The sequence below is a fragment of the Polyodon spathula genome, chromosome 7 (assembly GCF_017654505.1).
Source record: "Polyodon spathula isolate WHYD16114869_AA chromosome 7, ASM1765450v1, whole genome shotgun sequence".
Taxonomy (NCBI): Eukaryota; Metazoa; Chordata; class Actinopteri; order Acipenseriformes; family Polyodontidae; genus Polyodon; species Polyodon spathula.
In genome coordinates, this window is record NC_054540.1 from 9576587 (window position 1) to 9595215 (window position 18629).

The 18629-nt window shown below is 37.0% G+C and overlaps 1 protein-coding gene across 1 annotated transcript in view; it reads left to right on the forward strand.

The window, feature by feature from the left end:
* Positions 1–2385: 2385 nt before the first annotated feature.
* The window catches only part of LOC121318125 (A disintegrin and metalloproteinase with thrombospondin motifs 20-like), a 102425-nt gene continuing 86181 nt past the window's right edge, over positions 2386–18629 (forward strand). The window contains exons 1-3 of the mRNA XM_041254443.1: positions 2386–2757; positions 3110–3468; positions 11025–11190. Of these exons, the coding sequence (XP_041110377.1) occupies positions 2667–2757; positions 3110–3468; positions 11025–11190 (616 nt within the window). The 5' untranslated portion in view covers positions 2386–2666. The remainder of the gene's footprint in view (positions 2758–3109; positions 3469–11024; positions 11191–18629) is intronic.

Here is an 18629-nt window from a genome sequence, read left to right on the forward strand (position 1 = left end):
GGAGAGTCCAAGTAAAATAGGAAGAATGCAATGTTGATGCACAGGTAAGTCAGCTGGGCTGAGCTGAGTGGTGGAAGGAGGGGGGTGATGCTGGGACGCCAGAGTCACTGTCAAGCCCTCTTGAGGTGTTGTCGGCTAGTTGATGAAACACCAAGGATGGAGGGTGCTCACTTGAAGACCCCAGAGATGTACCCTGCTCAGCTCAATCCAGACGGTTGTCATGCAGAGGTTCTTGGGAGACCACACTGTGGTTGATCCCCAGAGCCAGCATCGCAGCCATTGTGTGTGCTGATGTGCCATGGAGGCAAAAGAAGCTGATTATTTACAGATGGATCACATTGGTTTACTATAAAGCTACATTTTAGTTAGTACTTATCTGGGTGAGAGCCGATCAGCATGAAGTTTTTTTTTGTTAAATTTAGAATTTAGTAATCACCAATTATTTTCTCCCAATTTGGCATATCTAATTATTTTTTAGGCTCAGTTCACCGCTACAACCCCTGCGTTGACTTGGGAGAGGTGAAGATGAGCACACATTGTCCTCCGAATCGTGTGCCGTCAGCCGACTGCTTTTTTTCACATTTCACAGTTACCGTGCAGCCACCTCAGAGCTACAGCGTTGGAGGACAACACAGCTCTAGGCAGCTTACATACAGGCAAGCCTGCAGGAGCCTGGCCAGGCGCTCTGCCAATTGTGCGCCGCCCCCTGGGAGCTCCTGTCTATGGCTGGCAACAGAATAGCCTGCACTCGAACTGGTGACCTCCAGGCTATAGGGTGCATTCTGCACTTCACTTGGAGTGCCTTTACCAGATGCACCACTCGGGAAGTTTTAACATCTACTCTCATGTAATGGAAATAATTACTGGTCTACAGCTACAATGGGATACCAATACCAACTTAATGTGCCAGCAGTACTACGTTTTAGTTTTTAATTTAATCTTTTATTAAGCTATTAAGTTGAATGTTTTTGCAAAACAAAATGTGATAAATAATTACACTAATGTGTGTTATTGAGGACAATATATGTGTACTGTATCTAGGAAAACAATTTTTCAGGATCTCTGTACAGTATTGTTTGCAATTCATTATAGTCACTAGTCCTAGCTAAAATGTTCTGGTTAATGCAATTGAATATGTGGTACATATGTTTAATATTATGTTAACTGAAATATAAATGAAGTCTAGATTTCTAGGGAAATGGGTATTTTTGTCATTGTAATCAAGCAAATTGATAAGCACAGTAACAGTTGGTTGTTTACAAAGCACTATGTTAAATAATAATAATAATAATAATAATAATAATAATAATAATAATAATAATAATAATAATAATAATAATAATATTTTGTGCATAGAGTTGAGATATGCTTTGGAAAACCAATATTGAACTGAGTTTCTGGATGCAATTTGGAATGAATGAGCACCGAATTCAATATTTAATTTTGTACTGTACCAAATAATGAATGCAGCATACTTATGGTTTTGTATGTACTGTATGTATCCACACATTGATGTAAAGGTTGCCCTTATAAAAGCTTACCATAGTAAAACCATTGGTGAAAGCATGGTACAGCATAAGTAAGCATTGTAAAGAATAGAGAGGTATGGTAAAGTGTATACATAAACATGGCAAACAAATGTAAACTATGGTAAATTCATAGAATAACTATGGGAGAAGCAAAGGAAAACTGCAAAGATACTGTGACAAAGACTTTGTTAAACTTTTATAAGGTTGTAACCTGCAGATAAAGACGGAATTGTTCTTCTTAAACTTACATACAAACAAAAGCATTGGCACCCTACATTAAATATAAGACAATTCAAGAAAACATGTTGAATGCATGCATTTACTTACATTAGACACTAATTAATATGACAAAGACCACAATACACAATTTCTGGTAGTTTAACAAACAATCTTTATAACATTTTTTTTTTTTTTAAAAAGCACTTAAGCATTATGAAAAGTGAAATTGGAAATTACATTATTGACCACTTTGACACAAACCGTACACTACTTTCAGCTATTTAAAGTAAAGCGACTTATGCGTAACGCATACAATAAATGCTGCAAGAAAGTGAACTAACATAAAGACAGTGTGATTCGAAAGGCAGTCAGTTGAATCTTTCTTCGGTTTAGTCTCAGTTAGACTAGATTTAGTACGACTTCTACCACTGCAACTGTAACAACAATAGAATGCCGGCAGCCGCAGTTGTGCAGTGCAAGTGGAAGAAGTGTGTAGAAACAGTAGTATGTAACAGGCTGAGAAAGGCGCACGTGTGATTGGCGAAGCAGCCCCAGGGGCGGACCTAGTGTTTGATGTTGGCTGTGGGGTAGGGGGTGTTCTATGGATGGCCAAGGAAAGTTTAGCTGGCACCGATCCCTTCTGCTTACAACAAGTAGCTAAGCTAGCGAAGTAACAATACAGCTGTTCGATTTTTGGAATGCATGGTAAATCGTACGTTTTGCTGAAGATGGTGGATGTGGCTGCTTGGTAATGCGATGAAGGGACTTCACTTTCCGAGATTTGTGCTGCAGAGATCATCCACAGACCTGACGACCTGCTGCTGCTGACAAGCCGGGAGAGCAGTTGGGGAGACGCCGGGTAGATTGAGCAGGCACTTCCCTGGAGACTAAAGCCCTCGTTTCTTTGCGGAGGGAATCATGCAGTTTGCAATCTGGCTAGTTGGGCTCCTGTGTCATCTCTCAGCACTCATCTGGAATTCCATGGAATTTAGATTTCATCCCAAACAAGGTAAGCCTCTTGATTCAGAGGGTAAAATACACTGGTTATAGAAATATAAAATTGAAAACGTTTGGGGATAATGGCGCTGAATAGAAAGCGCAATGTTAAAATGATGCTTAAATACTATCATTTGTACTTGCTGAAGCAGTTACTTTATCTGTTGTGTGGCTTGAAAAGTACTGGAAATAAAACTGCATGGTATGCTAACATAGAGTAATCGGCATCAATTTTGCAGGCAGTAGGTTACAGTACGCATAATATCTACACCAGCTCTAGTCATGCTTCTGTATAATATACACCACATTTTACAGTATTACTAACTAGTTGGATTAGTGTTAATACAATTTTATTTTTGTTTTAGAAAACTTCATCAAACAGCTGTCATCTTATGAAATTATCACGCCTATCCGTGTGAATGGTTTTGGAGAAACATTTCCAACCACGCAGCACTTCAGGAGGAAGCGCAGAAGCTTAAATTCAGACTTTTGGGGGTCAAGAACTCATTACAAAATTGATGCCTTTGGGGAGCACTTCCACCTCAACCTCAGCGCTGACTCCAGATTTATCGCACCGGCCTACATGGTTTCACATTTAGGGGCAGAACACAGCAACAGGTCGAATTTACAGGAAGATAGCTCTGAGATAAGACATTGCTTTTTTAATGGGCATGTCAATGCTAAAAGCGAATACACCGCTGTTTTCAGCATCTGCACTGGCCTTGTAAGTATTATTGTTGTTGTTGTTTATTTATTTATTTACTAAATGCCCTGCTAGTTGTCATAAGTACTGCTGAATGAGTTTGCAAGAGCATTTGAACTTCATTTTTGAAAGGCTGGCTGTTGAGTGCTGGTAAGTAGTAAGTAAACCATATCAAGTGACTTACAACAAAACCATGGTATTGTCACTAGTATGCAGTGGTACATGATGCATTAGTCAAACTGTATTGGAAAAAAGTGAAATATGGGCTGATAGCTTAAGACACAACAAAAAGCAGCAAAGTGTAATTGGTAGTCTAAAAACTAACTGCAAGAAGGGGGGGGGGGGGGGGGGGGGGGGGGGGGGGGGGGGGGGGGGGGGGGGGGGTGGAATGAGTTAATAATGCGTAAGAGATATCAGGAGTTTAAATTAGCAGAACACATTTTCTATCTGTGCCAAATCTTCAAAGCTTAACCTGGGAAATGCAACCTAAAACATATTACATTTTCTGTTGACTGTGTGATGAAAGCACTTGGGACTTGTAAAAATAGTAAATACTTGGTTTAACAGGTATAAGGAAAAAATACTGCAGTATGTTTCCTGACAAGTTTTATCTGAATGTTGTGCTTCTGTGGACTTTTGCCACTGGCATTTAATTAGCTCATTGTAGAATGTAATCTGTGACCTTTCAACTCTGTTGGTCCACCTTGTCTATTGGTAAATAATAACAAATAACATGGTGTACAGCTATTTATACATAATGGTTTCCTTATAAAGTATGAGGTGAAGCCAAGTACTGCCAGTATATCAGCAATAGGAAAAATATACTAAACATAGTAAAACGCTTCCTGACAGCTTCTAATGTTTATCTAATCAGATAGATTTATTCAGTGCCCTTTTAAAAAGCTGTATAAAATAACAGGTATTAGATGAGTCTATACATTTGAAAACTCTTTGGACATACTAGCTTGTCAAACCCAACAGGACTAAGTCTGGTGTGATAACAGTAGCGTCACTGTGCAGCATGTCTCAAAACGTTTATCAAACAAGGGAAAACCTTGTCAATCGGGAAGTTATTGGCAGCAACACCTAATTTCTCTGATAACCTTTACAGCTTTTCAAGTTGACATGACATGACAGGTTTTGTTTTAAAAGCTGGTTAAAACTGTCCACGGAGCGATTTCTGTAGCTACTGCTGCCATCTATCATTGACTGTAGGTGGGAGCATGTCACAGAAGCTGCATAACATATGCACTCTGAGAGATGAACACAACTCTCAAATTCCTATGCTGAGGTAGGATTATATTGAGCTTAGTATCTGAACAGTAAGGAGGAGCAGGTGAAGCCTCACAACAGCACGTGACTTAGCTGACAGACAGAAACGACAGTATATCTGTATAACTACTGGTGCAATGAAACTTGGAGCAACTCTGTAAAATGGTAATGGGGAGTTAAAACAAAACTAAATAACAAAAATAAGTAGTATTTTAAACCATCAACTCTTCAGACACTGTCCTATTTCCTAGTGCGGTGGAAATCAAGTAAGCCCAATGACTTCAATGAGAAGATGTTAAATGGTTAGTCTTTCCTACTTTCAGTGCTGTTGACTGCCACCCATATTTACTTTATTGCACACTTGGTACTTCAAGCACTTTTTCCATAGCACTGCATTAATGCAGCATTTTCATACATTTTTGTATCCAATGACTGTATGCTTTACAACCCTGTGAAGGATTTGTAGCCAGGTTCTTACCCCCAATGGTCCAGTTTTTTTTTGTTTCCACCAGGAGCTAAATATGTTTTATTATGCATCACTTTCCAGTTGTGATATAGTATGGGGAAAAGTAGTGGATGGGAGGTACATAGGACCAAAATTATTATGGAGCCTGTGTCCATAATAAGGAAAATGTAGTCCTAACTTAATTCCTAGACAGGAAACTACATCTCCCAGGAAGCTCCACGTTGAGGGTCAAAATGAGGTACAGCGGGAGGGAATTATAGGGTCAAAATAAGAGATTATGTGGGGTACCTCGGGGAGGAGTAATCAGGAGGTGTGGTTGGAGGTGAGGATAAAAGAGAAAGGAAAAACAAAGAAAGAATTACAAAGTAAAAGAATTGCGACGGTTTTGAGAACCCGAAAATGGATTAACTGTCGGGTTATAGCAATAGCCCAGACGAAAAGTTTAGTCAGCACTCCTTGTTGGAGTTAGGCTTTTGTTTTGTTATTTTGTGTTTTTGCATTATAAATAAATATACAGGTACCGCCCTTTTTACACCTGTCTGTTGTTGTGAGAAGTGTTCCTTTTACACAAGGAAGACCGTGAAGACTCAAAAAGTGGCAAAGCAACCCCACTTTGCCACACAGTGCACACAAGACATCACTTACTGCCTCTGGAACTCTAAACTGTGTGCCGCTACAGTGATTGCTAGAGCATATCTTCATCACCAGACTGCAATGCAAATAATAATAATAATGGACTGTTGACAGTGCTTGAAGACCACAGTAGGTTCAAAACATCTTGGAATTGTATGGCAATAGCAGGGTTTATCCAGGATAATTAAGGTCTTCTGTGAACAAAAATCCCCCTTTCCTAAAGTCCCCTTGACAAACTGAAAAGGAGAGGGTCTTCATAGTAAGCTGTTAAGTATAGATACCTGTCTCCATGCAGAACAACTTTCATAAAAATGCAGATAAAATTGACATTTAAATTGACCACCAAAGCAAAACTGTACAGTACAATTTTATGACCATATCTCACCACAAAGCATTGCACTGTAATGACAGGTACAACCTTTGTTTTTAATTTTGATTCAAAATGTACATTGAGCTGAAATGTAAACCAAAAATTCCTGAAGTGACTCTAGGGGATAGTTCAGACAAAACAAATACTGTGTGCTTCAAATCTAAATGGATTAAATTATTGAAAGAATGCTGAAGAAAAAATATTCTACAGGGGAAAGGTGTGACAGAAAATGAAGAATCTCGGAAACTGAAAGACAATAGCAATGTTGAGGTAGATGTCATTGTGTTGAAGCAGCTGTTGTCCATGTCCCTGGGGGAAGCAGAAAGGCCCAATTGTTTGATTCACCTTTGAAGTGTCAGAGACAGCACACAGAAAATGATTGACTTGGAAAACAGGGCTGGTATTTATACAGCGTAGGCATTCTCCAAGAACATTCTGCAGAAGAAGGTAGAACAATGTTCTTGTTAAAATGTGTACTCTGTAGAGTGCTCTGTGGCTTCCTGTTCTCAATTGTGTGCTATGGGGCCCTATTCACAAAACCTTAAAGAATTTTAAGTAATATTTAATATTTAAACACCATTTCAAATGATTACACCAAGTTTGCAGTTTAGTATATTTTTCAACTGTATTACACTAAATTCACACTACCTATATAATGAACAAACGTCACATTTTGAAAATGTAATTGTGAATTAAGTAATTGTCATATACACAGTAGGTAGTGTGGGCAGGTTATTAGATCAGGTTTAATTTCATTTTTCAATGCACTGTTTGGTAAGATTATGTTTATAAACACTATTCAAAAACAGGTCAATGGTTATGGACAAACCCCCAAGACCTAAAATTTGGGAATAGCGGTATTTGTATTGATGAGTATGGATTGGAGTATCCCTCTTTTTTGTGTTAAATTGGTACATTTATAATGATGTTCCCTCTTGGGGTACTTTGGATAAGCTACACGTAGCTCTTGTGGCACTTTGTTTCCTTAGTTCATAACAATATTTTCAAAGAAAATTTTAAAGTTCTTCAAGCAAACATCTTAAAATTACGCACAGGTACGTTATTATGGAATAGCTCTTTTCTCACTTTTTATGAACTTTACTGTATCCCTAAATGACATTGCATGCCAACACTCCTCTATATCTTCATGTTAGGATCTAGCTGATGGTCTTCTCTATACAAACTGAATGCCATCATGTAGTAACAGTAACATAGCTCCTTTTTGTTTCTACAATGTACTCTTGTAGTGGTACCGAATGGTCCAATAGGTCAGAAACAAAAGTACCAGTATCCTTTACATCCTGCTTCCTGATTTAAACTTTTAGAATGTTAAGGTTCTCCTCGAGTGATGTTATCCTCTAATGGTAGCCACATACAGTACTGTGCTTTCTTCTTGCATCAGTAACATGACATCAGACCTGATCTGTTCAGCCTTGAAAACCATTATACTAGCAGTCTCGTAAACTGAATAACAGTACTACTTGAAAGTAAACTTGAGTGGAAGTCATTAGTCATCTAATATTTTGGTGTGTAATCATATTGTAAAGACCCAAGTGTACTGCACATCGCTGGCTGGGTGCAAGAGCATTACAAACAGAAGATACTTCATGAACATTCGTAGAGTACTGCAGTTATTAACCCACAAGCCCCTGAAGCGATCAGGTAATAAAAATGTTCACTCAGGACCACTGAATATGGAAATGTTGTTCGATGCTAGATGTCTCAACTCTTCTTGTATAACTGCAATTATTAAAAAAAAAAAAAAAAAAAGTGCAATTGTATTTTATCAAAACTAATGTTCTTGCTCTCAGCCAGTGGCATGTTAAATACAATGTCTTAATCACTAAGGTCGGTGGATTACTATAGAGATGGTACTTTTCATTCTGTGTGTGACAGTGAGGGGTACCAGATCAGATTTTTACTTCAGATCATGACATGCTACAGGTATGCTACAGTAGTTTTTGTGTACAGTACTGTGTGACTAAGGTAGTGTAAAAGAGTATTTGACTTTTATAGTACTGTGTAGGTTTTTCAAATGAACTTTGATAAAGCGCAGAAACTATTTCTTAGAACGGATGTGTTCCAAAACACATAATGGTAATATTTACATTTAAACATGAACTGGAATTACTGTTAAGTTGCTGGAGCCATTGCCTTTCCTGATAAGCACTATTGGTTCTGCAAGATAAAGCCACAATGATAAAGTTTAACTGGGAGATGGGTTCTGTCTTTGAGAAATTAGTGTAAACACAAAAAAGGGATTGGCTTAATATACCTTAGATGAAAGTAAGTTTGTAATAATTGAAACCCTTTTTTTAATTAAACCTAATAATAATAATAATAATAATAATATGATAATAATAATACTAATTGTAGTTTTGATTATGCCTATATGTTTCGAGATTTGATTTGTAAAATTGTAACCAAATTAAAAAATAAATAAATTATTTCACACTTCTGTTCCTTTAGGACAGCATGACAGTATACATCGCAGAATTGCAATGGATTGAATCGCTGTAATAGTCCTGTGGTTTTGGCATATTTGTGTGGGGGGTCTAGTTCAGGTGAAGAGCTCTTAAAATCTTTGTTTTGGGGAGAGGTTAATTTGTGAGCATTGCCTAGGAACATGTAAGTCGACACTGAGAAGAGATTTTAGCAATAATGTTTGTCTAAAAAGTATTACTGTGTATGCGCTTTTATTTAAAAATTGGGTACTTCTATTCAGGTGTACCAGTTTCCTTCATTTCAAATGTGCTACTTGTGATCACACCTGGTTGTCTAATTCTTGATTTCTAAGTACTTTATGCGATCAATAATAATGACCAGTCAGGTTATTTAATATAGGGATTATAGGGGCTTTTTTTTTTAATGTATCTTCCGTTAAGGTAATTCATGGTTAAATTATAAAAGTTTGTTTTGTGGGTGGGACTACATTTGATATCACATTCAGGTTTTTACTTGCTGCCTGGCATTGCCTTTCTTTAGCATTCAATTTTAGTGTATCCTGCTTGTTCACTGGGTAAACAGGATCAAGTGTGTCATCATTATCATGTTCACTTTAAACTTCAGCTTCTTCTTTTATAAATAACAGACTGTAGCCTGGTGGTTATGCTCACCTTCATAGAGCAACATAACAACTTAACAATAGAGTACATTTACATTGGACAAATCTGCAGTAGGAAATGCTCCAACATGAGAAAATGGGCTTTCTGTAATTAGGGATTGAGCTTTATATTTTAGTCTTCAGCAGACAGATGTTTTTATAAGTCACGTGCTCCTGTGTGATGTTTAAGTACATTCTTTGGAGTCTCTTTTGTAGAGTTGGGATAATGTATAACCTGCCTGGTTGTTTTAAAGGGGAGAGCTTAACCAAGGCTACACTGAATGTGGTTGGTTATTACAAAGACGTTCGTAATGGGTATGTGTTTTTCTATTGGATTAAGTCTTTTATAGGAGTTCTAGCAGACGTGTTGCAGCTGTAGATTATGGTACTTCATTAATTGTTTTGTTACTTTTAATGTATACAGTATGTGATGTTGGATTGTGTTTAAATATCACAAGTACAAGTGATATTGGAGAGGGGGATATTGAGGGATGCCAATATATTTACTTAGCAAAGGTCAACAAATACCCACCCCCAGTTTTCTTTATTTATGTTGCTGCCATTGTGACTTCAAACACTCCTATATGGTGACAATTGCAGAAACATATTTTTGGGATAAAATGAGATACAAATGTTCCAACCAGCCATTCTGCATTCCTCGAAAACATAGGGGTAGCAAGGCTTACTCATTCAAATATTTTCCATATGTTGAAAGTGGAGTCAGTTATCTGTTTGGGGCTACTAAGATTTTTAGTAAGAAAGGCATTAAAATAAAAAAATGCAAGATTCTGTTTTATTTCATAAACATTTAAACTTTAGGATTAAACACACTTCCACTTAACAAACATGAAATTAGAAGCCCTCCATTTGGGCCCTCTATATTTGACATTTTTACTTTTTTTATTTTATTTTAGCAAAATCTGACCACAAGGAAACCATTCAACTGTTAACATCCCTTTTTTGAGTGTTGTAACACAAGCACAAAATGGCCAGTCCTCTGTTGTTTTCCATGTATTTGTAGGTACCAGTGCTTGTTAAAATGATGTAGTTTTCAGTGCTGACTCCTTGATGCGGGTCTGCTATGACACAGTTTGGCAGTGGCCTCTATGATGAGCTAGCTCTCTGATGTAAAGTGGTGAAAGCACAGCTGACATGTCACCAGTCTAAAGAATGTTCACTACGCTGTCAGAGCCCACAAAGCTGAAAAGTGTAGATCCGATTCCAGTTTCAGGTGTTCATTTTTTGCCAGTAACCTACAGAGCTTTCATTCAAATCAGCAGTTCATTGTCGTTTTGTTCTCAACTAGAGTTTTATAATTTATCATGGTAACGCACAGTAAGAACATGGTTTAACTTTACTGCTTGGGGCATTACTGTTTCTGACCATGATTAAGTTGTTAATTGTTTCGGAGTGATGTTCCTTTTTTTTTTTTTTTTTTAGAAGAAGCCCAAACCATATTTTCTTTCCATAAAGATGATTTTTTTTCATGTTAAACCTCCAGAAAATCTGAATTTCTGTGACCTCAATATTTAAGTTGGTCTTGCTTTGTGTAGTTTGTCAAGTAAACCAAGTGGATTAATGTAGACAAATGTTTTGGCTGAAACACGTGTTTACTTGCCGAAACAATTTTTTTTTCCCCTGCTTGACTTTCTTGCAATTTTTGCGTTTGAATCTAGGATTGGTATTTTATCAGCTTTTTAAAGTGATATGGTAATTTTTGCTTTTTTCCATAGATTGGCACATTTAGAACCCACAATGGTGAATATTTTTTAGAACCACTCTTGAAATCGAATGGAGAAGATTATGAAGACGAACACAACAAACCTCATCTCATGTACAGACAAGAAATAAAGAAAGAAAAAACACTGGAGGAAAAAGTTAAACCATGTGCAGCTTCAGGTAAGGATGGCAAAACCTGAAATCATTTTGTTAAAGAGGTTAGGATTGAAGCCCTACAGACAACAGCTTCTTTTGTTCAGTTTCTTTTGTTAAATTGAAATGTGTAACTAAGGTAGTCGGTGCACAGTGTAATTTACCAGGACCTCTGTGTTAGCCTTGGGGTGCTTTGGTTTGACCTCATTGCTTTAAAATTATGCCATTACAGACAACATAGTATGTCATCATTATATCTTTTGTGAATTGCTGACTTAGTGAAGATCATTTATAGTGTCTTGTGAGGTTTAGGATTTGACACTTTGGGCTTGATATATTAAGTAAAGTAAAATGTGCTGGTGGCAGGAACATTCACCACCAACACTCTGCTCTATTGTGGTTACTAATGAGAGAACTTGGGCGTTTACTAAAATCCCCAGAATGAACTTGCCCCAGCAAATGTATTCAGCCCTTATTATTTTGTAGCCAAAAAATCAGTTACCTCCAAGGAACAAGTTATATTTCCGATGACTCTAACTCTAAAATGTTGAAGGTGGTTAGAATTAAGCAATAATACTACACACATTAGTCCAATTTTAATACTGCTGTATAGTTGTACAAAGGTTTCTCTGTAAGAAAGGCTGTTTGGAAGAGACCAGTGGGTACTTATGCATGTAACTCACTGAAGGTTGAACGATAATAATGAGACAAGAAAAAGACACCTGCAACCATCATCAAAGTGCAAAATCCAGACAATCAAGCTGGATTAAAAGGGATTTAGTTGGAATAGTAGGTGTCCAAAGCTCTGGTTGCTAACGCCGTAAGATACCGTCTGTTTTCAGATATAATGATAAAGAGGCCTTTGAAGGGCTGTGTTTGTGTAGAGCACTTCTTAACCCTCAGCTATTGTGCCATTTTAGAAGTGGTTCTTTCTTCGTCTGACTTGACACAAGTGTACTCTCTCTGCTGCATGGTGTGTTTTAGTGGTTCAAAGAAAACATTGGTGGATAAAAAAATGCAGTATTGACAAGGCTAATGAAGTAGAGAAACTCTTGTCTGTCACAAAGGAATCACCAACAAAGTTGCTAAATATACACAGGTCTGAAGAATGTTTACATGTCTCTTTAAGTTCACAGCTAGTGTCTTTCCCCAGGGGTAAAGTGGTCATAGGATGCCATAAACCTGTCCATTTCCTCCCCTCAAGCACAATGTAATTAGAGGCCACAGAGCTATTAGGCTTCTATATGTAGGTGTGTCATTGACTTTTTATGGATTCTGTGCTGCTGTAATACATTGAAGCAGAATCTGTCAATTGGTGTAATTGTTACACTTTTAAAAATAATAATACATTGTGACCTTGCGATAAATTGAGAGATACTGTGTCATGCTAATTTGTGTTTTGGACTTTTTTTATCTCAAGATTAACTCCATTACACCAAGTGGTTTATTTTTTAGAGTTCAGTGGGAAATGTTGGCATGCAATTCCTGCAGACACTCCTATAGCAAGTGTCTGTTAATTACTGCACCTGGTACTCAGCCAGGCAGTTTTTGCTTGTGCAGAATCTTTGATGAATTTCCTGTCTCCTCCTGCAAACATTCAACCCATGACCCAGTAATGTGAATCTCTGACAGGCTGATATGTGGAGGAAAAAAAAAAAAATCCAAACAATATAACAAAAGCTTCTGCTGTATCCATTATGCTGGTATTCCCTCTACAGCTAGAAAACATGTTTTTAAATAACCATGAAAAGCAATAAGTGCATGGTTGCTCTTCTGATTTAATATGGAAACGGTTCACTTTAATTGATGCAAATTAAAGGTGTTTGTATTTGGCCACCACAGGGGGTTACACCATAGACCATAGAGATGAGAGCAGCATGAAGCCCAATGTATATATATTTTTTTAAATAATGTTATAATTGTTAAAGATGAAAGTCTGGCATTACTCAAGGCTGGAGCCCCCTCCACCAAATCCACAGGCCAGGTACCTACTGCAAGTTGGTATGTACAGGCACAGGCATTCTCTATTGCCCTGCCAACGAGCATCACTCTTCATAGGAGGGACCACTGTGGGAGATGAGACGGGAGTGTAGCCTTGGCTTATTCAGTCCAGGGTGCGCTTTAGCAAACACTGCCAGTTGTGCAGAATTATGTCAAATTGTGTGAAGATTTTTTTTAAGGTGAGCCCCAGTCCGTAAAAGAACTACCAAGCTCACTTTGCTTGTGAGGTTAGCATTGCTCTATTTTTATTATTATTGTCTGCAGGAAGAAACTTTCCATTTAATCCAATGTTGTTTATTCAAAGACACCCTGATTTTGTTATACAGATATTGAATAAATACAAAGTTTGATCTATTTTTACTGATGTGACCAGACTGTCCAGATCTTTTTCCCTTCGGGTGTGGTGTATAATCAAGATCCCACTTCCTCTGTGGCTGTCATTGACCCCCTGGCATGTGACTCCCCCGGCACCCTTGAGGCTTCAATTGCATGGAGAATGTGTTCAGAAAGGCTCTGCAAAATCTCCAATCACTATTTGCAGATATCATGCAGGACTCAAGACTTCTTCATTTTGATTGCTATGGGCACCTGCAGTAAAAAGTGACTCGTTGTCTAAATTTGTATTTGAATTTCTCAGATAGACGAAAATGCCGGTAGTCAACAGGCCCAGAGGCCACAAACATTGATTGCATTATTTTTCATGCTGGAAGCTGTTGTAACATACATCTGAACCACAGCGTGTTTTGAGCAAACTTGAAACCAATCAGAAATTATGTCATATCTCCAACACCAGTGTCTGTTACGATAAACAAAACAAAAAAACTCTACCATTAGACAAGGATTAGGCCACTATTCATTAATGTATCTCCAAAAGGATTACACTTTGTTTATTTGCCTTAAATTAAGCATGCTGTAATAGTGTTGTATCTCAAATTCCAGTTTTTGGACTCTGTGCACATTGCTCCTCTGTGTATTTAGTAATGCCTCTGCTTTTCAGTGTTTTCTTTTGTCACATTGTGCAGAGCCTGAAAACCAACACTTAAATGCAAACACTATTGTCTAAAAGCCTGGGCAAGCGTTTTAGGTTTGCGTCAGGTAAACTTGAAGTAATGCGTCTTTTAACATGCTCTACTGGCTTGGAAGAAAATCATTTTCACTTCAGAGTTTCTTTATTGGTCTTGAATTAAAAAAAAATAAAAATAATAATTTGAGGATGCCTGCTTCTGTCCTCAGAGTCATCCATCTGTTGCAAAAATACAATTGAGATAACTTTATTCTGCTAATTTAAAACCCTTAAAACAAGATGAATCTCTAGAGACTACCACATTATTCCCAACACCATTTTTGGGAATTTGATAGCATTCCCAAAACTGAAAAAAACACCTGATGATTGATTTTATGTTTTTATATTAAAACTTTTCCAAATGGCAAATTATTTTATCTTTGGCTCAGATTGTCAGTAAGCATCTTGCCCTACCATATTGTATAAATACATTGCACAAGATTTGAAGTGCAATGCAAAGAGAAAATCTGCCAGTTGGATGGGGATACAATAATGCTGAGTTTTCTTGGCAGGTGCTGGCTTCTTGTATCAACTTGTTGCTAAGTAACTGGAGGAGGGTTGCAGTAACGTGGGATCTGCAAGAAGGCTAACCCAGAACACATTCAGCATTAGCTTGTGCCAGCTTTATGTGACTCACCCAAGACTTGAACAGATACAATTAACAGATTTAAGTTGCGTAAAACAATTATTGAACTCATTTAAGATCACAGTTCAGAGAATGCAAAATGCTGCACCCTGAAAATATTAAGCGGCATTTTTAATTTGGTGTTTGTTCTGCTTAAGATTTTTGTGACTTGATGCAGACAGTGATTTTTCAAGTCTTCTGAAGTATAGTAAACACTGAAATACTTGCAGTACTTGGATTCAGTCCAACAATACCAATTTCATGGTATTTTCCCCCTGTAGTTACCAGTGTCCTGGTCTAACTGGACTCTAGAACCTTTCACAACGCTTTTACTCAGCCATCTCTCATTTTAATAAAATATGGATTTGTTTTTATTTTGTTAAACAAACATTCCTCTTGCATTTATTTGACTGTATTGGGTTTTCTGTAGTAGTTCTGTAGTAGTTAGTATGTTAAATCTAGCTGCCTAATTTTTTTATATATATTATATACATACACACACGCACAGACACACACAGTAGATGCCGGTTATTAGCAACCCTGATAAAGACAACTTTTGGTTATTAACAACATTTACACAGGAACCTATCCCATCTCATCGACTTTAATGTTGATGGGTTTCGGATATTAGCAACTGTCTGCCGCTTAAAAACTTTTTTTTTTTTTATTATTATTTTAAAAATTTTTTTTACAATTTTTATGGCTACATTGCAGCGTCTATTTTATGTCGGTTTTCTGTAGGCACTACGTGAACCCAGTGCTAAGCAAGAACGGGCAGCAGAAAAGATTAGCATCTCAAAATCTGTTGGATCCTACATTTTGAAATTGGCTACGAAGCTGTATGCAAAATGGAGAGTGATTTACAGCTGAAGGTGGTGAATCATAAAAAAAAAAAAAAAAAAAAAAAAAACATTGGACTAGTTCTTTTAAAATGATGCTTCAGTATTAAATGTAAGCCCTGTATACCGAGTGTGTTTTTACTGCTTTTAAGGATACTGATAGTATGTTGTTGTTGTACTATGTGTGCAATACAGTACTGTGTTTACATTTTTGTTTTACACATCCGTGTAGTATTAGTTAACAGTTGTTTGTTCTGATATTTGGTGTTTTTCATGTTTATTTTTTTAACACTGTAATGAACCAAGACGTGTATTTCAGTGCGCTGTTTCTACAACTATAGTATACATTGTTTTTTCCATATACATACACTTGCAAATGTGGCTTTTCACTTAACAACAACATTTGGATAATAATAACTTTTCGCTGGGAACCGAGTGGTTGCTAATAAGTCTACAGTGTGGCAAAGCCCCCGGCCAAGGTGGGTTTGCACCCTTGAATTAGTTACCAGACACAAGAATTGCAGGTTTAAGCAATTGCATGCACTTTTGTTACTTACAAAACAAAACCTAACTCCCCTTGGAATACTAACTAACTTTTTCCAAACCCCTCAACTATGAGCCGGATGGATAAGCCGTTTACCAGCCAAAACCACATGTTTCATACACAGGACTGTGGGCTTCACACAGACAGCTCCTCACCTCCAACACCTCTCTATGCTGAGAGCACAGGCCTGCTTTTATGCCATATGGCTGAGACTTAATTGATAGGCAATTACCAAATCATGCCTCAGCCACATTCCAGTCAAGGACTCGTTAAGGCAGGATACCTATTTTCCTGCCAACCAACACTCACACACGTGCATATACACAATCTTCCTTCTACAGTCACCCACCATGCCACTATATATATATATAGTGTTTATAGTGATGGTCCAAAAAAACAAACATACACACGCACACACACACACACACATAACCTTCTCTGTTTGTAATAAATTCAGACATTTCCTTTTTTTAGTTATACAATTACAATATCTCCAGGCCATTTTTGTAAAACGTTAATCTTTTTTAAAACTAAAATACTAGTTCTTAATACAACAGTAGCTCTACTAGTGATGTTTTATCATCTTTTCCCATCTGTATGAAACATACATGGTTACTTTTGAGGATCAGTTTATACTTAAAATAAAAATAAATAAATAAATAAATAAACACTGAATTAGTGTTAAATCACCCAAACAACAATTCCATAAAAACAAAGTGTACCATTTATTTTTTTTTTTTTTTACTGTACTGGTGTTTGTGGCACGACTATAAGCCTGCTGAATATTATCCTCCATTATATATTTATTTCACAAAGCAATTTAAGCTCAACAGCATTCTTTTTAAGCAGTTTAAAAAAAAATATATATATATATGTATGGGCAAACAGTTTTTAAAAATGTAAAGTAAAAAAAAAAAAAAAAAAACTATTCTGCTCTTTTCAAAATTGATGCTTTAGTTTAAGTCAGCCTTCATTTGTGCAAAACTTGCATGTAAACAAACAAACCATTACAGTAATTTTTTTTTTTTTTTTTTTTTACTGTGTTTATAAAACCCTCTTATTTTAGACTGCGTCAAACCTTTCTCAGGTTAAACAAATCGACCCGTTCCATCAAGGTAAGCTGTTTCTTTTAATCCATTAGAATGTCTCTGATTGTTTTTTAATTAACACTATATGCCTCAGTTAGGTGAGAAAACATTTGCGATGTCTTGCTGACTTGCTTTCTTATTTTCAGATGCATGCATGCAGATTTTTTTTCTTTTGCTCTGGTGTTAAATGTGGGGTCGACTCGCCATGTTGTACTTTCTGTTTTGCTTTGGGAGTGGGAGTGCTGATGACATTGGTATCAACGTTCAGTTAAGAACTAATTAGGAAAGCGAGTCAAAGGTTAACTGCATAACGTTGTTTTAATTGCCCATGATTATTTCGCTGGCGCTACAATAAGGGAAACTACAATGCTTATGTTTACGTTTGCTTGGCTTGGGAAGTTGGCAGGTGGCGGACAGCGGGGTGGCGATGTAACGGGTACAGATAGCACTGTTTTTATATTAGTGACATTTGTTCAGAGAGAATAGCTGTCGGAATGCGAGGGTGGTGTTATAAAGGGGGCGGTATAACACGGGACAAGTGTGAGTGTGTGTGTCTCTCTCTCTCTCTCTCTCTCTCTCTCTCTCTCTCTCTCTCTCTCTCTCTCTCTCTCTCTCTCTCTATATATATATATATATATATATATATATATATATATATATATCAAGTTACTGTTGTTACTGTAATACTTCCTGTGGTGTAGGTCAAATTGACTGTAATGGGCAGTTGGCTTCATGTCTTAAAGCACAGGTGGTGATTAGGTATGTATTAGTAAGCAGTAGTTAATCTATATTTAAGTGGAGGCTACTGTTTAATAATTTCAACAGATGTTTACTGGTAGTCCTTCACCCTTTCAGTGGAAAATCTTTAAACATTTTTTTATGCATCATCAATATTTACAGGAGCTGGGTTATAATATATCTTCAGTTTGTTTTGTCAGGAAGTCTCACTTAGATCTTTCACCACAGATCTCTGTTAATAGTGGCTGGCTGTATTGAGGACGTCAGCTAGAATTAGCCTGAAGTGGTGTTGAAATTGGACAGTGATATGGGTTTTGAAAGTAAATGTTTCAGTTATACAGGTTTGCTTTTCTTTTTCTAAAATCTATTTATCTTTAAAGAATCTGTCATTGAGTAGTGCACCATTAGTTTTTGGTTTTACGTACAGATCACACAGACATCCCCTATAATACTTCATCAGGGTTCTCAGCAAAGAAAAAATACCCAAATATGTTTTGAAATCTTACTTGACAGGCAATACATTTGAAATTGGATACTAAGTATGCTCATAAATGTTTTCTTTGTTTGT